This window comes from Haliaeetus leucocephalus, unplaced genomic scaffold (genome assembly GCF_000737465.1).
Source record: "Haliaeetus leucocephalus isolate CR32 unplaced genomic scaffold, Haliaeetus_leucocephalus-4.0 Scaffold473, whole genome shotgun sequence".
In the NCBI taxonomy this organism is placed as follows: domain Eukaryota; kingdom Metazoa; phylum Chordata; class Aves; order Accipitriformes; family Accipitridae; genus Haliaeetus; species Haliaeetus leucocephalus.
This window is the reverse complement of record NW_010972909.1, coordinates 6,786,430-6,813,229: the sequence shown is the minus strand read 5'-3', so window position 1 is coordinate 6,813,229 and position 26,800 is coordinate 6,786,430. Positions and strand designations below refer to the sequence as shown.

Genomic DNA, 26,800 nt, shown 5'->3' with positions numbered 1-26,800 from the left:
AAGAATACAGTGATGGTGTTCAGCGCCCAAACTATTTCAAAGGCTTAATCCTTCTCTCCCTCTCTGTTTCAGCTCCTACTTTTACTATTGTCATGGTTTAACCCTAGCCAGCAACTAAGCACCACACAGCCACTCACTCTTTCCCCCCCAGCACCCAGTGGGATGGGGGAGAGAATCAGGGGAAAAAAAAGTAAAACTCATGGGTTGAGATAAGAACAGTTTAATAAAACAGAAAAGAAGAAACTAATAATGATAATGGTAACACTAATAAAATTATAAGGGTAATAATAAAAGGATTGGAATATGCAAGTGATGCACAATGCAATTGTTCACCACTCGCTGACTGATGCCCAGTTAGTTCCCGAGCAGCAATCCCCCCAGGCCAACTCCCCCCAGTTTATATACTGGACATGACGTCCCATGGTATGGAATACCCCTTTGGCCACTTTGGGTCGGCTGCCCTGGCTGTGTCCCCTCCCAACTTCTTGTGCCCCTCCAGCCTTCTTGCTGGCAGGGCATCAGAAGCTGAAAAATCCTTGAATTTAGACTAAACATTACTTATCGACAACTGAAAACATCAGTGTGTTATCAACATTCTTCTCATACCTAACTCAAAAACATAGCACTGTACTAGCTGCTAGGAAGACAATTAACTCTACCCCAGCCAAAACCAAGATAACTATTAATTCCACTATGAGAGCTGAGGCTGTCCCCAAAGTCAATAAAAATTCTGCAATAACCATCTCCGTATTCATCCCTATCTTTCCACCTCTCCTTAGGAACTTCCACCCTCACTCCTCCACCATTAATCTCTAAACTCTGTTGTTTGCTCTTCACTGGTCTTCAGGTTTTGTTGGCACCTATAAACTAAACATACTGAGCAAGTAATTCAGCGTGGTGTCCTGTTTTTCCCATTTATCTGGACTGCAACTGTGGCAAATCCCTGTGGGAAGTAGCCCCAACAGCCGTGGACAATCTCAAGAGCAGTATGTTTATTTTTACTTAGGAGCTGGAGACAACCCTTTAAATGATACATTAATAACAATGAAGTTCACTCTGATCAAGCTCCTTTCGAGGCTTTTTTTAACATCCTGTGTTTTTATTCCTAACTTCTACACTGAATCCAGAGAACTGTATTCAGGAGGCAATAAAAGAACTTAAAACACCACTATGACCATCATACTAGGATCGCTTCCCATGAAAAGAGACCATAGAAAACAATACTGCATTTTAGTGCACTGGCCTATCCTATGAAGACATCTCTCCCCTCACAAATGCAGAACTTCAGTGCTTAATAGGTTCAAGCTCCCATAGTTACACATACCAGAGAATTTTATATTCAGCTGTGGGAAGAAAGTTTCCTTACTCTGATCATGTATTCCATGCTTGAATTTGCTCAGTATTAACCTTCCACAAGAAGATTCCCTGAGCTCATGCAGTCCCTACAATAAGGGGATTTTGAGATGAAGACTCAAAGAAAGCTGAGCCAGTACTTCTGAAAAATATCAAAACAACCAGATCCCTGAAAAGATGAAGTGATTAGCACCACCACATCGTCAGCTTTTCCCCAACATACCTGTTTTCATCATTTGAGTGCTGAGCTTCTTCCTATTCTGAAATGAAAAAGAAGTTGAAGCTTTATTTGCCAGGCAGAATGTGCCAGTCAAGCACCTCACGTGGGGAAATGGCAGCCGAGTGACCAATCTGTCTGAGGTCATAAAACACAGTTGTCTCATTTGCTAACTGGTCTAAACACTGAAACGTCATCTTGCGTAAAAGGCCTTTTGCTGGGAAGGTTAGCATTTACTCCTCTCCTTTTCCACTATGTAACCTAAATTCACAGCTAGAAAGTGTTATCCCCATTTAGGAACTGCTGTTTCTTGATGGTCAGTTTAAGATTCTTCATGCAAGGTACATGACTAAGGGATAATAATTACAGACCCTGCAGGTTTTGGGAAGCTTCTTATGGGTTCCAAACAAGGAGTGGAGATAAATGAAAAGTCAGTCACCATGGGTGTAGTTACAGCAACAAATTCTTCATCAACAAAACAACCTGAAGAGGTTCCACTCTCCTCAGCTGGTCATTCCTCCTCCTGCAATATTCCATCAACTCCGTGTGCAGCTGTAGCAATTAAATTGCTGGAAGAAAGGGGAGGGGGGGGGCAGGGGGGAAGGACTGACATGTACCACTCTAAACTTATTACCGAAAATTCAAAAATAAGCTCCCCCTCACTTGGATTTTTTTGTTGGCTTTGTTTTGTTTTTCCCAATCAGTTTATTTTTAATTGGATTGGTGAACTAGTTCATTTTGTGGCCACAGTAACCACCACACTGGCACAGCAGAGAGAACAGAGAAAGAATCAGGGCAGAACTTCTTAAACCAGTTTTGCCACCAGAGAAACTGTAGCCTGGAACTGTACTCCACCTAACCCTCACACATACAGAGGGTAAGAAAATGGGCAAGGCTCTTCCTGTGCTTGCATCATTTGTCTAAAGGCTAGACAGAGTTAAAGTGCCTCCTAATTACTGCCCCAAAGGCATGCGGAATTATTCCTTGCAAAGATGAGCTTTTACTAAGGTACAACAATGTATGCATGCAGCAATCCCTCCCCATCAACCTAATGGGAAGCTCCAGGCTACACAGCACTTCACCACCCCTCAGCCTTTAATACAGTTTTTCAGCGCATAAATTGAATGTCCTCATCAGCTGTGTTTTCCCACATTATCACCTCAGGCCATAGAAATATAAGATAATCCATCCAATAAATACTCCTCCATATACACATTACAGGCTGCAATAGGAACAGAGCTGGGATTTGTTCTGATGCTTCCCAGAGTAAGACTGAGGTGAAACTTATAGAAATTGTTTAGATTCAGTCTGGCTGGGAAATCCCACAACCACACCAAAGCAGCTGCATATAGTAATAAGTCCTTCATATGCCAGAGAGCATATCAGCTAACACCCAAAACAGCCAATACCCATCCTACATGGAAAGGCATGTCAAACTAAGAGCTTTCAGTCTCTGAGGACACCCAAGAATGACAACACTACACAGGCACAAACATACTTTATTCACTAAGGCCCAGGTTCAGAAAAACATGACTGTTGAGGGCAGCACTGAAACTAATGCTTAACTGTAACAGCACCCTCCAGTTCCCCAAGTCCAGGTTCTACATTACAGACCCAGATATCTGCTAAATTCTTCCTTAGGTCAATAAACGTCTCATCTGCTTGTTTCAGTGACTTCCAATAGCTGCAGGGTATCTGAAAGCAACTCTCGGTAGCGCTTCAGTGATACTGCCTCAAAGGATAGCAAAAACTTCGGCACCTCTCCTCCTCCTCATTTTGTGGTCAGCTGCCTCTGCTGACACCAGTAGTACACCGTTTCTTGCAGATTTCTGCCCAAGTGCTAATCTTGTGCACGTGCCCAGACGACAGGCTGACTGAGTACTCAAAAGCTTCAGCTACCGCAGAAGCCGGAGCTGAAGGGGGCCCGTGAGATCCACACAGCCACTTGCTGCGTGACCAGCACAGAACCATGCAGTTCTCGAGGCATCTGGCCTGGTCCGGCTTCATCCTGTGAAGAGCTGTGACTGCTTCACTTGACACCTAAGACTACACCAGGACCCAGTCCCAGCCAACTGACTGAAAATTATGCAGCAGCTTCAAGGAAGGCAAAAGAATCCAGAGACTATTCCTGCATTATATGATTAAGTGAACACTGATTTTGTAAGTGGAATGGCTGCCAGTTCACCCATCTTCAGTTTTTGCCATTATAATTTAGAGTTCAGTCATTGTCCATGATTACATTAAACCATCAAGTTATAGCTTCAGCTTAAACGAATGGCTGGCTACTGCTGAAAAAGGGGTTGCCTTTTTCCCCTAACTTCCTCTCGCGAGATCGTTCCAGGGGCCACTTCAAATCTCTAACCTGGCAGAAATCTGTTTGTCTCATTTTGCCCGAGTAGTTTGCTATCAGTTTAGCAATCTAAAATGGATCAGCAAGGAGTCTGCTGGAAACTGAAGTTAGCCTAAAGAGTGGGAGCACAAAACCAGGAGCAGAGCAGGGGAGCAAGGAAACGGGAGTAGCAACTCCCTCTTTTCCTCTGCAGTGAACTGTTAGGTTGTCTCATGGCTGCTGAAGGAAATAGACTCTTGGTCTCAACACAGAACAGTTTTGCACCATCCCAGCACTAGCAAAAATAGCTTAAAGATGTTAAAGATGTCATATTCTGTAACAGGTGAAAAGAGCATGTGGACAGAAAAGCCTAGCAGAATTGCAGGCTTCGTAACTGGGTAGCTACCCAGGAACTGGTCTGGATAATGGCTGAATTCTGCCAAGCTCACAACATTTCCTTACAGCGGCTTGTGATATTTCCCCCCTGCTCTCTTTCTGCTCCTAACACTGGAGCAATTCTGTTCCACATTCTTTAAACACCTGTTCCCTGACTGAGTTTACAGTGTAAGTCTGATAGATAGCTGGGCAACCATGAGTCAGGCAGTGACAGGAGAGCAGGAACAAGAGGATGACAAAATTATTTAAGCTGCAGGGATACCTAAATATGCATATGGATCTAGAAGGAAATTTGCAAATATCTAGGTACTTCAACAACCTTCTAAATGAAAGCTGCTGTATCTAGAATTGTCAAATCACTTTCCTCCAATCTTAGCCATAAAGGATCAGACTAGACACGAACAGCTTAAGTAGAGCTGGCTTTGCCTCTGGGCACAGGAACAGATGAAATGACCTTTGAAGGTCCCTCCCAGCATCATTTTCTATGATTCTACAACTAAAGATGACGATGCAGTGTTCATATGCAGCAATGCTCATAATCCCCAGTCAAGGTTGAAGGCAACATTGTGCTAAATACCACACATGCACGTGTGTTTCCCTGTAATACTGTCACGCTTAGAAATAGGCGTCTGTCTACAGCACTTGCAGTCAACAGCTTGGGTCATTCCTGTTGGGTTATCTCATCAAGCACTGGTTACACTCCTGGCACTCCAGTCCACAGACTCCAATCTAAGCTCCTGAAAAGGGATTTGCAATTACTGTACAAATCACACTCCAGAGGAAAGAAGTGTGATTCTTTACATGAAAAAGTTTCAGTGAAAGCAGACTCATTTCCTGCTCAAGAAGCTAAAGAAGGAGCAAGACCGTGCCTGTACATGTGCACGCAGTGAGCCTCAGAGCATTCGAAGGAGTACCCAGAAGATGGGTCACAAGTTCAAGGTGACAGCAATGAGGAACAGCTGCTGGCTCTACACCCTTCAGCAGCAGGTGTACCCAGGCCCCAGAGGTTTAAGTCAGCTCTGCCAGTGACCAACAGACTTACAAGACCATCTGTCTGGGCACAAACTGCACACAGCCTTCCCAGTTTTGCTGCCCAGATCCTCACCACACACAGACAATACAGGGCTTGTTATGGATTAGCTAATGAGCAACTGTTTAAACCAGTAGACAGTCCTAGTTCTCCTGTGCTCATTATCTGGATCCTACATGAATGAGAATACTGCCTCTTCTTTTAGCTGTAATAGTGCCTTTTTCTGATCAAGCAGCTTTCCTTCACTTTGGCGGCACCTCTTAAGGCACTAGAACCTGAAAAGGTTATGTTGTCTTGTACTGGTTTTGCTTAACAGACGTATAGGGATACTTTAATAAAGTTTTGTTAAGTTATATTTCATACATGCCCTCCAGCAATAAGGCATGGCTTTGAAAGAGGCTTTAAAAGAGAGTTCATGCGATGACAGGTGTTGCTTACTTGCACTGTGGAAATAAGAAAGCTCCTTTTTTCCTATGCCAGGTCTCCACGCAATCTGCATATTGACACTTCTCAGCTCCCTCTGTGTATGTGCACCCCCTTGCTTGAGAAATGCTATCACCCTTCTCTACTCAATGTCTGACTAATGAACAGAAGACAAATTCTGAGAAAGCGCTCCTAGTATTTATCTTGAAGTTTGCTGTTCCTGCTTCAGACCTGAGAAAGGGCCTCTGTGTCCCTCAGTCTAATAAACTTACTCATGTCACAAAACCACAGATAGTATAAATCATAATACTAACAACTTTGAAAAAAACCTGCAGATATTTACAGTGGAAAGCCACATTGGTCACCACCTAGTGCCCACTGGTCTCTGTTTCCTGTGCAAAATCGTAGCACATCTAATCTAGAATCCACCTCTCATTCATACAAAACATGTAATACACACGCGCCATTCCTTGGGACTAGTTTTACAAATACATTCCTTATAGTTTTCTCTGATACAATTTTAAAAGTCCCCAACAACAGCGTGTCCATTCTAACTCCTTACAGAAGAGAGATCCCTCAGCACTGAGCACCATGCTGTCATGAAGCTTCTGCTGATATCCATCCTATATTCCTTCTTTCTCTCCCATTAATCCTAGTCATGCTCACATGTTCCACATAAAATCCCTCTCCCTCCTAAATGTTAACACCCTTCAAATATTTTTAGACTGTTATTATGTGTCCCCCCACCCTGCACCTTTCAGTCATCGCTTAGCCAAGCTATGTATATTTAGCTACTTTAATCTTTCCTCTTAAATCAGTCCCTTCAACTCCCAGAGCTCAATGTTAAGTCTGGTATGCTTGTTGCTCTTCTCAGAACTCACTCCATGTTTTTGAGATCTTTCTGGTAATGTGTTCGCAAAAAACTTGTCCAGAAGAGAGCTTTACATGCACTTGTTTTAAAGAAAAATAGAAACCCAAGCCAGTGGACATTATTAATCTTCATTTTCCATGTCTGATTTTGTTCCCAGGTTTTGAATTCAGTCTCAAATTTTAAATATAAACATTTAGTATATTTAAGAGCAGATTAGCAACTGGAAATATTTGGACCCAGTTGTGAAAGAATGCAGTGTTTTTAAAAACGTAAAAAACCACTAAGGCTTTTTTACTAAACTTTTCAGAAAACAACTGGAAATGTGTAAAGTTATCCAGAAGCACAGCAGAAGCAAAACAATGACTTGCAACAAGGGAAAAGGCTGACAAATGAAACAGTCTCTCAGGTACAAGGCAGATGAGTAGATACAGCTACAAAGCATAAAGCTGGTTTACTAAACTAGAAATCAATTAAACTGTGTTATTCACAATGCAAAAAAATCAAAACAAATGCCTTGCTGACAATATACCACTACAGATCAACTCTATCTTGGAGAATTACTAAACGTTTGAAATTTAGAAATGAAAAAGTCAGAGGAAGAGCCAAAACGGTAATGCAATGTTGATAATGAAGGAAGTTACTTGGACATGATGAAAGCTCTGCGGCTGCAGACATACATACATACACAGTGAGAAAAAACATAATCCTACACAACACGCTTGGTTTTAAGCCTGACAGATAAAAATGGGACTACAAAGCTGCTAAAAATCAAAAGGGACAGGCAAAAATATGTTGAAACAACAGAATAAAGCCCCCCAGAAGTAGCGACAATAATTTTGATAACATGTAATGCACAATAAAACTGCTAATATATTTCTGTTCAGTACTCAGCATGTTAAGGAAAGATACCACAGCCAGTACTATTAACTCTATTAACTGCAACAGCAAGCAGTTTCCTGGTTGGTTGGCATTTCAAAAGTGGTAAATTCCTTAATATTCAGGAAATGCTTGGAACTTGTGGAAAAATATTTCTTTTTATGTTTGCATGGGGAGAACACCAGTTAAACTGACATACAATTTAACATGAAGAACCACAAACTCAGCTTACAAAGGAGATAAAGGAAAAACTTGACAAACTCCAGCAGAAGTTTAACCTGCTGCAAATGTCTCCAGAAATCTGGCTTCATCTAGTCAACAACAAAGAACTAGAATACACAAAGCAAAGTTGAAAGCAGACTCAGCAAAACAAAACGTGGTTATCGAGCCACTCCAAAAACATCACACCTACCACCAAGAAGAGAGAGGAGGGAAAAGCCTGCATCCTGACCGATTGTCCATGAATCTAAGTTTTGTCTGTCTTCTAGTGTTTACAATGGGAGATTCAATTTTGTTATCAAAACTGTGGGATAAAGGGCTGTTCTATGGTTCACTAAGTCACAATAATGGAAGGGATAGGAACTGCAGAAGTATCTCTCTGAGGGATATCACAGTTGAAATCCAAATTTTGCAATTACCTGGACCAGCCAGCTCAGTGTCAACCGAGCACATTCTCAGCATGTTCCAATTGCTTTGCCTGAAACATCATCAGGTGAGATGCTAAACTAGATATAGAAGAAAGCATCTGAAGACTGACACCTTGAAGGTTCTCATATTTGTAATAGCTGCCATGGTCCTCCCTCCCCTCAAGGAGAAGAAGTGTTCATGAGCTGGGACAGGCAGTGTATGTTTTGTGCGTCTTTAGGTTTATTTGTTCAGTTTTACTTCTAGTGACTTTTCGAGGTCAGGGAAAATATTAACTGATAACATATCCCTTTGAGATCAAGGCAATATCCTGGCAAATTCACCTAGTCACTTCAGAACAGGGGTGGGAGGGACCAGCTGTGACATGGTAGTTTTTGGCATCAGACTGACCTTTTCTGCCAGCTTAATTCATGTTGCAAGCTCAAGACTTTGCAGTTCACTGCCTGCTCCAGGTTTTAACTAGTAACATGGCTAACTATCCTTCTTCTATCACTCAGCCTCTGAGCTTCAGACATCTTTGAGTATTTCCTATCAGCCATATCAGGGCTTTGACTCACAAGCTGATGGCACCAGCCTGGGAGATCGATGACGGCCCCAGCTGTCTGCCTCACCCTGCTCAGCACAGAAAAGCCTGAGTGTCCTGCTTTCAGCTGGGATAGTTAATTTTCTTCCTAGTAGCTAGTACAGTGCTATGTTTTGAGTTCGGTATGAGAAGAATGTTGATAACACACTGATGTTTTCAGTTGTCGCTAAGGAGTGTTTATACCAAGTCAAGGACCTTTCAGCTTCTGATGCCCAGCCAGCAAGAAGGCTGGAGGGGCACAAGAAACTGGGAGGGGACACAGCCAGGGCACCTGACCCAAACTGGCCAAAGGGGTATTCCATACCATGTGATGCCATGCCCAGTATATAAACTGGGGGAAGTTGGCCTTGAGGTGGGGGGATCGCTGCTCAGGAACTAACTGGGCATTGATCGGCGAGTGGCGAGCAATTGCATTGTGCTTCACTTGTTTTGTATATTCCAATTCTTTTATTATAGTCATTTTATTATTGTTGTTATTATCATTATTAGCTTCTTCTTTTCTGTCCTATTAAACTGTTCTTATCTCAACCCACGAGTTTTACTCTCCCCTCCCCCCAATTCTCTCCCCCATCCCACTGGTTGCTGGGGGGAGTGAGTGAGCGGCTGCACAGTGCTTAGTTTCTGGCTGGGGTTAAACCACGACACTGAGCTGTTTGTAAATCAGCTGCTAAACTACTGCCTCCTACAGAACAGCAGTCTAACAAACAGCCACCAATTCTAGCTCCTCTTACAAAAAGGTGCTCCAAGCCAGATGTTTATGCAGCAGAAGGGAACACTGGATGGCTAAGGCAGTAGCTCATTTCTTCCAAGTTCTTACATCCTCACTTGTAAATCAAAGCCCCAGCAGTGTTTTTTCAAAATAAGTATCACTTTGCTAGTTACTATTTTTTATTTCTCTGTCCTCAGTAGTGTTGGGAGACCTGCTCTATTTAGCATCTCCATGCCAGTCACACAAAGGTACTAAGCTTTTTCCCTCTCCTTTCTCTAGGCCAGTCCTGAAGATGCCAGGAGATACTGACCCTAACACTGTGATTGCTTATTTGGTACAAATGCTACAGATATTATTTCTGGCATAGAAAAACATAGTTGGAAAATGTAAAAGACAGATCTGTAATACTGTACCCCTACAATATTCTAGCAGGCAACACTTATAAGATTATCCTGCAGGACCTTAGTGGTACCAGAAGGCACCAGATCAGTAAGTTAGTGGTGCCCCAGACTTGCTGCTTCTAATGTCAACACAATGATTAGGAGAAAAGGTAGCATCCCCTATCAGACAAGACAGCTTTTTGTGCCTTAAGCAGGTGGTAAGCAGAGACTGCTGGAGAGGGCTTGTACCTGGAGCATTGCTGTGGTATGAGCTGATTCAGTCAGGATGTGCCTCCAGTAATGGAACACATCTAGGAGGGAAAAAGATAATGGAAGAAAAGAAGGCAGCAAAGGCATCAAGACACAGATTGTCAACGTACAGAGAAGAGCTTGGCTGACTTTCAGGTGAAGTAGGAATCGCGTCCACTCAGCAATCAGTAGAGGGTCATCTAAAGAGCTGTAAGCAGCAAGCTGACTCTGAAGAGGCTAGGGAACATGGGCACGAGGCCTGTGCATAGGCTGAAACACACCTTTCTGTGTCATTTTAAATGTATTCAAACAAAACAGTGCAAGTGCTTCATATTGGCTTGGTGCACTTTAGCTTGTTCAACATGTTTGCCGGTAAAAGCTACTAACTCGAAACTGGTAACAGGTTGCCTCACCACAGGTGAGAAGTACATAAAGTTGCCCATAGAAGAGATGCTGGGACCTGGAACACCATGCCCAGCAGAGTAGTACCACACGAGGCGCTCCTCAGTGGGAAACAGTGAAAAGGTTCCCCTTTTGTCAGGGGAAAGGGGCACAGCCAGTTCTCCCGACCACCTCGCCCCTGGGTTCAGCGAGCTCTCTGCAAGCCAGCCACGGGACAGCCGAACCCCCGTCCCTCGGAGGCAGGGCCAGCTCCACAGCTTGTCTCCTTCTGTCAGCTGGCTCGTCAGCGGTGAAGATGAAATCAGGGACTATATATATTCTCCCTGCCCGGTCATTTCTTTCTATAGATCCCAGGCTGGGCTCCGCTTCCTTGGCATGGGTCCTGGAGACTAGTAAGCAAAGGAGGGCACAGCTCAGTGCCTCGGGTTCTGTCGGGGGCACATGGAACCCACCGGCCGCGCTGGGAACAGGTGCACCGAAGGCAAGCAGGGACACCGTCCCCTTTCGAGTAGGGGGGGAGGGCTTGCAGAAAAGCTCTCCGGTTCTTCTCCCACAGCCTTGCCTAAACTTTTCACCCTGCAAGGGGGGTGTTTACCTGCCGCAGCTCACTAGAGACTTTCCACTAAACGCCAGTCCATGCTAGGTCAGGCCCCAGGTAAGTCTCCTTGGTTGCTGTGGTGCATTCTACTTCCCTTTTACTTTCGCTCTCGCTCCTACTTCTTTTCTGGTCCATTTCACTCTCTGGTCTGACAGATTCATTCCAAAGCTGAAGTATTTCAGGGACTGTGCAGAATGACTAGTAAACGAAGACAGTCTTAAAACACAACCGTAATTTTTCACCAGTAATTTTAAAAGGCACCCGTCATGAAAACTAGTGCAGACTTAACAGCAGCAAGGAGCATGTCACTAATCTATGCTTAATAACCACAGGGGGGATTTTCAAGTAATAGTTTAGTTTGAATAACATTTTAAGCAAGCCTTGCTTCTGAAGGAAGCAGTCCTACCCTCACCTCAACCACGGCTGCTCATTCCCACTCTCATCATCCCTTCTCTAAGTACCAGCACAAGCAGCTGTGCAGTGAAACAAATCAGGGGGCATATCCAAATTAAAGTTCACTTTTGTCCCCGCTTTCTGGCTGTGTTAGTTTTAAGCTGGATCAGTTCCTTGGCTGGTTGCATAGCACAGCCCCAAAAATGTTTGTGCCAGCACAGAGCAGGAATTGATGTCTACATAAGAACACGGACACTTGCTGAGCCTCAGGGTGATCAGCCTTACTCAACATATACTGCTCTGTACAGATACAATGATCTATGTACCCAGTAAAACCATCCATTGTAGGTGAGGCTGTGTAAACGAGACCCCACCCACGCCCCCCCAGTGAGAGCAATCTTCCCTAGCTCGGGGAACAATGGCCCGATGAGTGGATGGAAACCTGCAGAATGACTTGTGAAGTGCTCCATATGAAGCTTCAGGGCATGGTGCTCCCATGATGGGGCCTGCAAAGACACACGGATTCCAATGTAAAGGGAAAAAAGGCAAGCACTGACTGGGTAGGAAGAGGGCTGCCTTCCATAAGATGCTTGCTAGTGCTTTGAGAAACAGTTGTAACACCATGGGACTTTTAACCAAATATTGTGTGCTCTCAGCCTTTGCTTTGCTTTTTAGTCACAGAAGTACCTGGTGGCTTCTTCCAATACTGAGCCACAGAATCCAGCCCAGCCCAGCTTTTTTGTGAACAAAATCAAGAGAGAAATTTTAACTGTGGAATAGGTCAAAAGTCCAATTCAAAATCATGTCTACCACCTAAAAAGTTGACTTCTGCAGGCAGCTGCAAGCCAGTGCTTCTCTGCATTCAGGGCTGGGTAGCCAGCTAACTAGCTGAGAAGAACCCACAGGTGAAAGACACTCATGCCAGGGCTATAAGAAGGCAAACTACAATGAAAGGGAGCAGCCAGAGAAATCTGTTTTCTACCCTTCTTAAGATCTGAGAAGTGCAGCTAGTTAACAAACTGTAGGTGTTTGCACACCATCAACAGAGCCGTTCAGGGGCTGAGCTTCTGCCCTTTACCACCAGAGAGGCAGACCTTTTTTACCTGTTAGGGTAACAAGAACGATGGACACAGCAGCAAGAGATACCATAAAAGATAGACTTAGTCACACCATGAAGCCATTATATGATATCTATCCAAAGATTAGTTCAGTAGCATGCCCAACTCTGGGATCTACCATATTGATGCTCCCTTGAAAAAGACATCTATAATTCCTTCTGATCTGTGAATGTTAAGATCTTCACTGATTTTCCTAAATAAGCGACCAACTGTATCTGCTTGGGAACGCCTGAGAGAGAAGAGCTCGTTCCGAACATCATTTGGTACACGGCAAGCGGCCTGCGTTGTGACGTGCCCTTTCTTTCTCCTTACCATACATCTTGCCTTCGTCTGACAAGATAATCTTCCGCCGTCCACATGGTGGGTAGATGGCTAGCGCTTCCTGGAAGCTCTGCTCAATGTCCGGACTCCACACACCCTCAGCGTCATTGTCAATGGGTTTGTCCAAGGCCTCGCTGCCCCCCGAGTCGTTGCTCCCCTCAGGGGAGGTGGGAGAACTCCACTCGTTGGAGGTAATGGTGCCAGCTAGAAACTCCAAGGTGCCACGTGGAGAAGCAGACTCGGAACCTGTGATGACAAACATATCCCACCTGTCAGTTAGAAATCCTCCTCTCTAGGAAAATGAGGAGATACTAAAGGAAAAAAAAAAAAAAGAAAAGTTAAAAAACCTCAGTGAGGAGGGGTTTTACTTCAAGTTTACCTTAAATGGCAACTCAACCACGTGATTGATTTCTATTTATGTTGAGATGAAAACCTTTTCTACAAATCCTTCTGATAAAACAGCCTGCTCCCATATCTCTTTGGCTCATTAACTCTCTATCACTGCCCAGTTCTCCTCAGACGCTATGGCTTCTTGCCTGTGTCTGTCTCCTAATTTCTTTCTCCCTCTGCTGTCATTATCTGTGTAATTGTTATTTAACTTTCTGAAGCACGCATACAGGGATTCAGTCCGTGTGAAAGACTATACAAAATAAAGCAGTGATGAATTAGCTAGTCATCACTGAGTACTGGGGTTGAAGTTTTCTTAGATACTGTTTCACTGGATCAAAGTTAGTAGTCAGTGTCATTTTTAACACTGACATTTCTTCTTCTCAAGGATCAGCTGTACTTCTAGAAAAGCAATTCCTGGAGCCAGACAGTTTAATGCAATGTCTCCCAAATCTCAGTGCTATATCCTGGCAGGAGCAGAAGGCACCATGAGTAAAAGGATAAAGGCACTAGGTTGCAGGTCAAGAATCCTAGGCGCTTAGCCTGTTTCTACTGCTCATCTTCAGAACAACCTTGGGCAAATTCCTTCAGTTCTCTGTGCTTCTCTGCCCCCTCATCCTTTACCAGTCCCAGGCTATTAGATTTGCCACTGGGCAGGGGCAGGAATTTGTTTCTCATTGAACCTAAGCAGGCAGCTGCTAGCTCTTGAAAACTACGATTAATTATAGTCTACTTATAAACACCTACAGTAGAAGCTGAACTCATTGAGCGGAGCTGCTAAAACACTCATTCAGAAAGCAGCCTCAGACCATACAGACACTTCCCAGTCAACCGTACAGAAAACAAGTGGCTTCTAAAGACACAGACCATTCCCCTGCCTTAATCCCAAAGCTGTTTGTTTACCTTTTTAATAGTTTCGTTATCTGAGCTACAAAGAATGTTCACAAGCCACCCTTTGAGAATCCAGCTAAACGAGAGAGTTCAAAACCTCCCTGCCTATCACCACATTAAGCTGGGTAGCAAGAAAGTCAGAATAAGGCTTTTTTTTTCAAGAGCAACAGAATCATCAAACCTGTACTGAACAAGAGAGTAAGGAGAGAGCTCTGACATGCCAAGTCAGGCTAGCTCAGAAATATCACAGTGATAATATAAAGGAGGACAGAGGAGAAATTTGGGCATGGTCTATGTCAAAAACTAGCTAGAATAAAATTTGTGCAGTTACGCCATGCCCTAGTTGGTAAATAGGGAAAGCAAGTCCATTCGTTCAACTTCAGAACTTCAAAAATGCAGGGCTCATGGCTCCAGAAACTTTTCTGACATCAACTTAAAAAACATTACATCATACACTCCTTTTTAAGTCTCTCTGGTTTCCTACCTCTTTGGATTTCATGTTTACAAAATCTTCTCCAAGACCATAATGACTAGATTTACCTTTTTTTTTTTTTTTTGTAATAAAAGCTGAAATTCTTAAGAATTTTATCATTTCAAAAGCTGGATTTGTAAAAAGAGTTGACAACACTGGTTCTCAAAAGGTTTTGCTGCTCCTTAATGACTGCAGACAGCAGCAGATACCTATTTTACACGTCCATAAGCCACCAAAAGCTCAGGAAACAAATAAGATAGTACTGGGCATTTGAATAATTTCTAGACACAGTATACTTCTTACACCACGGTGCAGCATTTTAACAAGCGGTTCACATACACATTTAGAAAACCCAGCGTACGACTTACTTCCTCTGAGAATGTCTGGAACACATGAACCACTGGAATGGCCTACCACTGCCCACCCATCCATTTCAGCCTCTACATTCAATTATTTCAATCCTCTGGACCCACGCTATACATTTTCAGAGCTCTAATGAACACGGGAAGAAAGAATAAAACAGGAGGCGAGGGTAGCAGAAAAGGGAACCCACACTTGGCCTTTAGCGCTAGGGCAGACAACCCAAGCACACTGTGAATGGCACCAAAGCGGGCAATGTGACTTTAAGAGGCCCTGAAATGAACGGTAACAGTTGCTTCCCTCACCAAGCATCTATCACCAATACATCCCCTTTCACTGGCAGATGGTCAATAAAAAAATTACACGGGTATTCAAGAGATTGCCTGGCTGGGGAATCAGCATAGAGGAGTAAGCTCTCCACGGGGGGGACTCCGACAGAGAAACAGAAGCTATCTGTTCCAGCTTTTCTTCTTTTGGTATTTCCCCAAGCATCCCTAGTCCCTGGAGGCTGTCAAGACCCTCCGTATTTAATGCACATCAAAATCTCCACAAACGCAATGCACAGACTAGTTTCAACTTAGGCTGGCAGACTGAGAAATGGAGGGGTTCAGAAAGAAGCCTGAGGTGTGACAGCAAGGGTAGTCATCGTACCACCTGCATTTGGAACTGCAAGTCTCATAACGGCCAGCAGGCCCCACAAAAAGTAAAAACATGCACTAACTGCTCAACTGTATGACTCCCAAAGCCATGGTCACTGGAAACTACAACCTCTGCTTTCAAGCCAAATCCCCTAGCAATGCATACAAGCAGACAAAGTCATCTCCTAGGGAATGTATGGCCATCATAACCATAAAAAGCACATACTTTGAATCCAGTTATTTTCATCTCCTTAATGTCCATGCAGACACAGATGAATACCTAGCAGATGATTTCAGCATGGCACACTCCTATGTTGGAAATATAGCAAATATATCTGAAGCGTAAATTCCCCCCCCCCCATCCAAACCCTAGGAGTTGTTGCCTGATCATTTAATGTTTTACAAGGCTTCACATCTGCACCAAGCGCCTTTAGCCATCTCCAGCTGAAACCTCAGTGATCACCCAGACACTAACACACATTGGCCTTCTTTTTGATAACTTCCAAAGAAATTCCATAGACTGAAATGACCGTGAAAATCCTTGCAGCTCTTACGTCTCTCATTCAGTAAGATGCCAAGGGCTTAAAGGGCCTCCAAAGTTTTCTTATATGAAGTCGCTTAAATAGTAAGCTCCATGTGCAATCCCAGGCGATACTCTGTGCTCAGAGGCAATAAACAGTGATGTATAGGGAGTCCTGGTCGGGTGCTATCTGGTCTGTGGGTCTCTTTGGCTGCACACTTCAGGCCTTCCATTTCCTGCATTGTTGATCTGAACTCTGAACTCACTGGTGGCCAAAGTGGCTGTTGATTAAACTAAGCAAAGCAAACCATAGAGAAGCCTGGGACTAAACTCTACGGTAAATGGCTTTATTAGTATGGCAAATTGAAAAACTGGCAGTGGAATCCCTTCCCATCAAAAAAGAAATCTGGTCAAAACCAAAGCATTTTTCAGAAACACTGCTAATGTTGAATGTGTTATTTATAAGAACGGTTTGAATAATACTCATTAGTAACTACTTTAACAAAACACAAATGCTTCGGTTAGCATCTAGCTTTCAGTTTGCTTCTATTTTCCCATTCAATCAATAGTAACTATACACATACAGCTTGGTAGCTAATGGGGATTTGTATTACTGAATGTTCTAATATCACTAAATATTTTAGTACTTGCAAATTACTTTTGTTTCCCCCCCCCCTTTTTTTTTTTAAAGTTCTGCCTGTGGAAGAGCTTGTAATCACAAAGCTTTCTTCTGACGTGGAGGGAATTTGATTCTGAAATCACTAAACAGACATCCCAATTCCAGGCGTGCTCAGACAATTCCTTCCCCACCTGAATCCCCTTGCCAGGCACAGTTCTTAGGATCAGGAGGATGTTGTCCATTTCCACAACAGGAAGTTTTGCCAGAGGTCCCAGGCTTGGTGTTTGTTCCCTTCAGACTCCCCCAGTTTGAACTCAAGCTCCGCTCCTTGGCTCTTGTATTTCTGGTGTTGTACTTTACAGTTGTTCTTGTCCTGATCCCACTCTTATTTTACTGAGAGATGATTAACTACCTTTCTTTGTGGGGTCCAGTCATGGATTCTCTCCCAGGATCAAAAACACAAGCCCCTCACAGCACCTCTACCTCCTCACCACAAAATTTCCTCTGTCCAAATACTGTTTCTTATTCACTCTTGGTCCCTGTTCTCCCTTCCGCCATGGCCCACCTCTTAATGAGTCACTCACAAAGGCAGGCTGTTGGGTCAGAGGAAAGCAAAACCATGGAGAAAGCACAAAAATCTTTCAGCTCCAGCAGCTCTGGTTTAATTGTTCTGATGCTGGCGATTTCAACACTAACCCTCTTTCCTTTCACACATGGTATCTCATTGAGATTCAGAGATCCTGCAGGGCTAGACAGCTGCCAAGAGCCCTTCAGCGGGGTCGCATTGACAGGGAGCACATCTTTAACAGACTCCGTAGTCTGACACATCTGCTTTCTAATATCAATCCCTCAGTCATTACTGTTGGTAACAGCTCCCTCTTAAGCGTCTGTGGCAGCTGCTTAACACAAAATCTTACTTTCCTGAGGATCTGAAAAATTGCAGCCAGCTGCCTCCAGTTGTTCAGTTTTCTTAGAGCTGCTCTGTCCAAAAGACACCCCCCACTCCATGGCCACCCCCTTTCCCTGCCGGAATCGGTATCGAGCACCACACACGAACCGGAGCCGTCCCTGTCTGCTCACCCCGGCCAGGCAGGATCGCCTGCCAGCACGGCGGTGCGGAGCCTGACAGTGGGGTTCCACTCCTGCTTCCCAGCTGGCCGCACTCCGAACAAGTCACTTCACCTGACCAAAGGACATCCCTTCATCCTTGGTCTCATTTAAGGGAAAGGCAGGCTGTGGGGGCAGGGACTGCTTCCCATTACAGGTATTCCTTGATGTCATTGTAATGCAAATAAAACCAAAAAATTCCGGTATTCGCTACTGTGGTAACATGAGCCAAATACTGCTACTAGAGAGGATCTGAACCACAACATTTTAATATCTGACCAGCAGTCAAACAGAGAATTTCAACAAAGGAGGAGTTGGGCCAGAAGAGAAGATGTCCTGCTGCTCAAACTATAACTTTAGATTAGTTTCTAACAATAAGAAAACCTGGAAACAGCAACAACCAGCCGGTTACTTCCATCCAGAACACACTAACAAATGAGCTTACACAATGCAGTCATACCAGGACATTTGGGTTTAGGAAAGCAACAGTTTGGAATACTACGAAACCTATTGCGCAAGGTATGACGGAAGATAGCATTCAAACTTACCAGAGGAAGAAGGCTGGGAAATTCTACAGGACACTACAATAATAGCTCAGTTCCTCTGAAAGAGAAGAATGAGTGCAATCAGTAGAGTAGCTCCAAGGGAGTGCAACTCAAAAGACTGCAGGAAAAAAACGTACTGGAAAGGGAAAAGGTGGGAAAGCAGCTATTCAACAATAACTAAGGTCTGTTAAAGCTTGCTGGCAAAAGAGGACAGAGATCACAAACGTGTCTACAGGGTCTCTACAGAGCAAAATAAAGATGCAACTGTAGCAAGACCAGCTAGCACTGAACCCTATCTGGGAGGGGAACAGCACTTTTGCAGCAGCAGCCAGCAGCCAGTTGCTCAGGCTCCTCAGGAGTCATGAAATCAGCCTGGAGCCAGAGCCGCTCTGAGTTTGAGCAGAAGACCCAGCGACAGCGGAGATGGGTGGGCGAAGTTCACCCAGCCTTTTGAGGGGGTTCCACTCAAGCACTCCCTAACAGCTCAGCCAAGTGGTGAGCCTGGCTACAATCTCACCTTCTGCCCCAGGCCTCCTGCAATCCCTGAGCAATGCTGGCTATTCCCTGTGAATATCCCTGTCCACCCAGGACACCAGAGTAATGCTGCCTAATCCTGTGAACAAAACCAGTTAAGGTAAGAGTTACTTGCTGTAGTTGAAGCAAAAGCTCTTAACAGGCAGCAGCACCAGGCAAGGAAGAAAGGAAAACTGAGATTTCCCTCTGTGTATCAAGGCAAGGTAATATAATCATTACATCCACAGGCTGCATGGTGAGATTTTTGTCTCTGTCTCCCCACTGAATAAGACTGGTTTACAAAGGAACAAGCACTGCTAGCCTCAGATTGTATCTAACATAAGCTTGGGCTCCAGCTGAATGCTTATCACACTGCCTAGCACAAAATCAAGCCTGGTTTGCTTGCTACACTGAAACTGCCCGCAGCAGCTGCTGTTCAGAAGGCACCTGACTTCCTGAGCAAAGCAAAACAACACTCCTAAATTATGGCAGTAGCTAAGCTCTGGCTAAAACAGAGAGAGGATGTAGTGTCCAGCACAGTGATATAAATCAAAACAAGGAGAGATGAGAACTTCTATCAGTGCAGCCCTGGATAATGCAGTCAAACAGGATGCGATAAGGCTGTGTGTGGCCTTGCGCACCATCCAATCAGTTACAGTTGTGATAAAGGAAACAGAACACAGAGCCTTGCTGCCCTAAGGAGGGGAGGAAAAAAACATACATAGCCCAACAACAACAAAACCCACAGGCTGGTTCTGCTCCCACTAGTCTAGGGGTGGCCAACTGGGGGATCGATCCTGAGCCCACATACAGGCTACATCACAAGGCCACCAGCCTTGGACTGACAAAATGACTACTGCGTGATTTACATCTCAGCTGGGAGAGAAAAATGAGCCAGCGAGGGCAGCAGAGATTGACACTGCCAGGTTGCCCTGGGATTGAGCCACACACTGGGCTGGCCCCAGCCCCCAAAGGAACAGTGCAATTCCTGGGGAGTCACCGTTATCTCCCATGCGGGAACTGTTCCCAGAGCTCCCATTCTCCCTGACTTTCCAAGACATGTGGCATGTGTTTCACAGCTTCCCAAAGAGATGAAGGTTGTGGCAGGGTGAAAATGGTTAGCCACCCTCGTGCTAGCAGCAGTGGTCACCAGGAGTCGCTCCCCTAACAAGCACGGAGCTGGTTAGAAAGCAATGAACCAGTAGGAAGTCCAATAATCATGTCCCTTTTCTATCGCAGAATCACCGGTAGTGATTTAAATGGGTTAGCTAACACAACTGTCCCTTCAAGTATAGACACATGTAGACATTGACTGATTAAAATGACTCGGGTCTTACCAAACCAAGCTAGACACAGAAATAAATCATGCTTAGCATTTTCCCAAAGAGTATTATTCACTTCATTATTAAAGGATAGGGAACCTTTAATAGCAACCTAAAAAAGCCTTGCTCCTAAACCCACTGAAAGTCAGTTGTTCTGAAAACCTCACCATCAGACTCAAAAGCCCCCATTTTACCTATGGGAAAAAACTATAGCACAAAGACCTAAGTGAACCACCCAATGACAAAATCAGACTGGGGGCAAAATCCAGACAAGAATTTCAAGACAAGAAAAGGCGAACTTTAGAAGTGATTTGCGATTGAAAGTGGTGTAACTTCAGAAGGGCTCACGTTTAACACTGTCGGGAAATCAGGCATCTTTTGAGTCTTTCCTGACAAGTACCACAAAACTGAGAGACTCATAATGCCCATTTTATGATATCCAAATCAAATTCTTATTTCCTAATCCTGCCTACTGTTCATGACATCTCTCAACCTCTTGTCCGGGACTCAAGGGTAGATGTTCCAAAAAAAACCTCACAACTGTGACATACTTAGCTTCCCATGACACTAATGGCAGAATTTCACATGAACTCAGACAGGAGACAGATGTTTGCAAATCTCATCCAAAGCAGTGAAAACGTTTAGCTCCAAAACTACAGCCAGTCTCTAAGAAAAGAAATAGCTGAGCCTGGGCTAAGATACTTAGAACAGAATAGACAGAAACCCTGACCACACAACCCACGAACACGGTCAGATTTCCACATCTGCAGTGCTTGCAGCTGGTCTGTGTTGCGGGCACGACCGGTCCGCCAGGGCTAAGCCCTTTACTAAAGCCTCAAGACAAAAGCAAACCACAAACAGGCAGAACAGGTATATAAAATGGGACCTCAATTCAGTCAACCAATTAAGCATGTGCCTTGATTTTAGTAGTAATTAGATGGGAGCTTAAAGGTGTTCAGTACTTTTGCTAAACCAATGCCCAAGAAAAGAGCAACCACGAAACATCCATCATAGGAATGAACCCGATTCAGGGCTACCAACCAAGCTGCACTCTCTTGGGGTATTCAGAAACCACCTCAGCTCAGTTTTGGAGTACATGCTCTACCTGGAACACGCAGCAGGTGAACATCCACTGCTTACAGCTAAGATGATCACTTCTTGAGGGCTGACACTGAGGGAAGTCCACCAGATTTGTTCTTCTGTAAAAGAGCCTGAAATTTCCTAGCAGACAAATAGACGCCAGCCATTTTAGCTGGATTCCAGTTCTCCTACCAGTTTGATACAAGAGAGAGTAAAGCTGTCCTCAACTTGGACTAGCATAATTTTGAGCTCAAAACTCTTCCTTCTCAATTGTGGCATAAAGGCACTGTCACTTCCGAACTGCTGAACGTATTTCACAGAAAGCAAGTGAAAATCATGAGAATCTGTAAGTACAACCCCAGCCCTCAAGCAGGAATCGCTAAGCAAAAAAAAAAAGAGAAAAAAGAAATGCCAAAAACCTGAAAAACACAGGTTAAACTTGCCCCCAGATATTACAGGAAAGCACAAACCTTCTGATTTATCTCTTTGCCCTTCCAGACCCTTCTCGCCAGGAAGGTCAACAGGTTATATACCTTCTGCTGGATTAATCTACAGGAGAACAAGGGCAGCTAGCCAAGCAAAACTAGATTCTTAAAGGGACACAGCCAACCACAGACTTGACTCCAGTTTTTAAAATGTGTTCTTACAAATAAAACCTGTGACCAAAAACAGTGGGAAAAGATGCTGCTTCTCTATTTTTCAGTTAGCTTACTGCGTGGATGGAAACAGCGATTTACATCGTTTCCCCTGCAGAGTTATTTTCTTCTGTTCGCATAGACCCTTCACAAACAAATGGGGGCGGGGAATTAAATAGGATTTTATTTATTTATTTTTATAAAGATACATCAAAGGCACAGTGAGTGTACTTGGAGAAGATCTTCTTATGCAAACCTCTCTTTCACACCTCTCTCTTTTTTTCCCCTAAGCTGACAAGATTTTCAAACCAAGAGAACCTCTCTAAATCCTGCTAGTCTGGTATCAGCAAGCTTTATTTCAAGGACCTGCTAGGGAGAAGTAGGTTCAGGTAAAATGAACATAAGACACATCAGCAAACCCCCCCTTTCCATTTCAATATACACATGCTCAGTGCTCTCCTGACTTTTCCTCCTTCAGTTAACGCAGTCCTGGTTACAAGACACTAGACTTTGCCTGGACATCTGTCATTAATGGTAACCATACAGTTTGAAGGGCGGCACTTTGAGGACTATGCTAATTTATTTTCTCTTTGGCAATAGCAAAGCAGATGCTTCAAAGGCTTGTACCCAGGCTCTGAAAGCCACTGGCACTCAGGTCTCAGAAGTACAGCAAAGTAAAACACCTACCCTTTGGCAATCATATTCTAACGAAGGTAAGAACAAGGTAATTATAAACCTACAACGGAACAGAAAAAAAGAGCCAGTGACTCAGCCAGTGGCACCGGGAACTGGAAAACGTGCCCCTCCCTAGCAGGAAAACATCTAATTCATGTGGTGTTAAAAACAAAGGGGAGTGACTGCATCATCTCCAGAAAAAGGAGGACCCAAGGGGCAGGAACAACAACAAACAACAAAAACCCACCAAATAACCCCCCCAAGAACCCAAAATACCACCTCCAAACCCCAGAGAACTCTTTCTAATCATCTAGTCTCAGCTCTTGTAACAAGCTCCATGCATGCAAATTCCTGACTTTTTACAAGGCTCTACAAAGGAACACGCTGGGCATTTATTTAGCATGGTGATGGGCATAATGCAGAAGTTGGGGAGAGAAGAGCATACGCTACTGTAAATCTTGATAAACTTGATTACTCTTCAAAGGAGGATAGAATTGCCATGAAGTTAGGGAATGAAAAGAATACACCGCATGATGTAATAGGTTTAGATTTAGAATAGCATTTGCTACTCTCCAAGGAAATCATAGCTGAAAAATTACTGCAAATTGGCTTTGGAGAGTACTGCTCATGTTATTAGAAAATTGGCTAACGGCTTCAAAACAAAGTGTAATGATATATACCAATGGAACCAACAGGTACAGGGGGCATCTACTGCGTTGATGCAGGGACCTTTGCCAGACCAGTTTTCTTTGACATCTTAATTCGAGATCTAAGACTGAATAAAGGGAATGTTAATGAAACCTGCAGGTGATACAGAATGAAGTTTACAAACACCAGTGAATAGAAACAACTCGAAGGGATTCAGACAGCTCAAAAACAAACAAGAGAAGCAAGGGGGGACAAATAAGACTATGTGGAAAAAGTAACGCAAAGAAACTGAAGAAACAACAATGAAAAAAACCAGAGGTAAATCAAGGAAAAAGCCCTGCCAGAACTAGGAGCGAAAGACATGCAAGAGTGAGAACGCTGAACAAATGAGAGAGTTGTCTGCAAAGCAAATGCTTCTACAAAATGACCAATGTAACTTTTGCCTGCCTGTGCTCAGATTATCACTTCAGGCAACAAAGGGAGATGAATCACCTCCAACACGTGGAATATCAGATCTCATTCTGCAAAAGGAACACAAATAAATTGAAGAAAGTGAAAAGAAGAATATAAAAAACAACCATTAGACCTAGAATAATAGAAAAATATTAAAAGTTTAGCCTCATTAGTAGCTTGTAAGAACTTAGAAGGTGCAAATGCAGAGAGAGAGAGAATAAGCAATCATTTCACAGAAATACACACCAAGGCAAAAACTGTTGCAGTAGAGTAAGAAAACTTCTGATCTTAAAGTACATTGGGTGATGGAAAAGTTGCCCAAGAAAATTACTGGAAGATCCATTACATAGCATTTATTGGAAGAAAAAAATAAAAAAGGCAACAAATGAACATAGGACAAACCTGAGCTATAGGGAAAGTATAACAGATCTTTAGAAAAAGGTAATACTGAATTTTTGCTTTCTTAAGATACAGTTGTGGCCAGGTAAGACAGAAAATCATTTCGCCCGCACAGGAGCAACTGTAGACACGGTCCAAGGAACTACTTAAGGTGGGAAAAGATGGCAATGTTGCTAAGAAAATATCCCCATTCTTCGCCCATTGCCCCCCCCTCCAGTCATTGCACCCCCTTCTCCAGACACACCAGCATTTATGTGACCATATGATTAACCGGACTGGAGAACAGATGTGGCTGAAAACCAACTTGCTAAAAAAGAAAGTGTTACTTTTCACCTGGATCACCCCCTGGCCCAGGTCAGTAAACGGCAGTGCCGATACCCATGGCAGCGACAAAGGAAAGAGGTGCGACTACTTAGTAGGAAAATGGACAGTTTGAAGCTGTGCGGACAAGGTTCTGCCTACAGCAGCGCCAGCCTAAGTCTTTGTGGACCCACCCCTTGAGTTAGGTTGTGACGGAACCAAGAGCTGAAAGTTACAATCCGAAAAAGACACATAATACTAAGGAAGGAAAGCTGTCGATGAGTACAACATCACTCCAAACAGATGCAAGCAGCATCTATTGGGAATGACACTTCTCAGCACCCTTCTCAAAACTCTACTTACTATATTCGAGTTCTGTGAAACAAATACGCGAGTAAGAAAACCAACAGCAACTGTGATTTTATTTTAAACCACAAGCAAGATTTGGTGCCATGGAGCCCTTTTTCTCCTCAGAGCTTGGCAGTATTTTCATACCATTTTCCCACAGATGTTCTGTAATACACCAACATTAAAACACTCACCACAGTAATAACCGAAAATACTTCAAAGCCATCAGTAAAATTAATTAAAAAAATCCAAAAGACGTAGCAGGAACCAAGACAGTGGAGTAATTCCTAACACCCACTCTCATGCACGCTAATTGCTCCCAAGATCACCTCGGGGAGGATATGAACAATGAGCAGATAGTCCAGTTCAGAGATGATGGACTTGGTCGCATGCTCGAGTTTGAGGGAGCCATCCAGACCGGGATTTAGGAAAACCCCGTAAGGTGACTGCACCCACTGGCTGGCTGCCCTTTGCTCTGCCAACCCCGGTTCCAAAGAAAACCACCGAGTCCCTCAGCATCCAACAGCCCTAATAAAGAAGCCCCTCTGTATTCATTACAGCATGATCCAGGCTCTTGCCTGTCATGAGAAAAAGCTACCAAGACCAAAAGGTTTTAACCGCACAGGTGACAGTAGAGCAGCTTCAACCCGGCCCTAGCACTTGTTTTATGCCCAGTCTGCTTTCCCCCTCGTTCTGTTCCTCTCGCTCCTCCCCGTTACTCTATGCCCTGTCCTGCTGCCCGCTTCCTTCTGGAGGAGGAGAACAATAAAACCTCTTACATCCACCCAGACAGATGGACGGACAGGTGAACGAATGCTCCACTCACTGTGCACAGAGACAGTGCGATCAAGTCTAGGAGAAGCCGATCTGTTCTGAGCAGTAGGAAACAAGAAAAAAACCAAACCCCCAACCCTCAAATGTCCTTCCCTCCCACCCAGTCCCCTGCACTTGAAAAGTATTTTGCATTGTTGTTTATTTGTAGAGGATTGGCAGAACTCAACCCTTAAGGTTAGAAAGTAACAAGAGCGTAACCCCAGGTTAAACAAAAACAAAACAAAAAAAATTGGTAGACTACTTGCGGTTAGTTTGGGTTTGCTTTTTTTTTTTTTTAAACTTATATATGACCATTCACCATAAAGTACTTTACAGAAGTCCTTAAAATACGTTGAGTTACACTCCTTCCCCCTTCTAAAAAAAAGCCTCATCTTTAGCATCCCATGCAAGGAATTGTTCAAACGGAATTATCTTCATAAGATAAAATATTACTTGGGGAAGCTTTTTGTTTGGTTTTGGTGTTTTTTGTTTTGGTTTGGTTTGGTTTTGGTTTTTTAATTTAAATCCTTTCCAGAGGCACGCCACTAACACTCAACTGGAACTTCAGAATAACCGATCTGGGAAAACTGTATTCCCTCACCTTTTGGTAAATGCCCTGTAACACCCCACACGCCTTCTGACGGAGGGGGTTCGCTTACCACTTTTTTGTGTTGCTTTTCCCCCAAAACATCTTCCACAATTCACCTTAAAATTCCTCGCAGAAAGTACCGATCCTCCTCTCCACCCTCCCCAAGAACACCTCTACGAACGGCACAGAAACCTTTGCGGTTTGTTTGGGGTTTTTTTTCCCTTTCCCACTCGAAGTGCCACCAGTTTTCAGCCGGCGCGACGAGCGACCGAGTCCCCCCCCCCACGTCCCGGCGCCGGCCGCCCCTTCCCGGCGGGGGAAAAAGCCGCCGGAGCCTCCATGGAGGATGTCCCCATCGCTTCCTTTGTACGCTTGTGCCTCCTCTGCCGCACACGACCGGGCTCCCAGCCCTCCCGTTCCCCCCCTTTTCCCCGCAGAGAGCCCCTCCGCCCCGCGCCAAAGCGACCGTGAAACTGCTCGTCCTGACCTGGGCGAGGCAAGAGCGGCTGGCGTTCCGCGGGGGCAGCGGGGACCGGCTCCAAATCCTCCTTCTGCTCCAGGACTTTCTGCCAAAAGAGCAGATGAGGGCTGTT

At 44.2% G+C, this 26,800-nt stretch overlaps 1 protein-coding gene across 1 annotated transcript in view; it reads right to left on the bottom strand.

Annotated features, from left to right (window-relative positions):
* The window catches only part of TEAD4 (TEA domain family member 4), a 58,545-nt gene extending 31,764 nt beyond the window's left edge, over nucleotides 1-26,781 (bottom strand). The window contains exons 1-2 of the mRNA XM_010575405.1: nucleotides 26,695-26,781; nucleotides 12,885-13,139 (exon numbers count right to left, since the gene is read on the bottom strand). Coding sequence (XP_010573707.1) covers nucleotides 12,885-12,891 — 7 coding nt within the window. The 5' untranslated portion in view covers nucleotides 12,892-13,139; nucleotides 26,695-26,781. The remainder of the gene's footprint in view (nucleotides 1-12,884; nucleotides 13,140-26,694) is intronic.
* Between the last annotated feature and the right edge of the window lie 19 nt (nucleotides 26,782-26,800).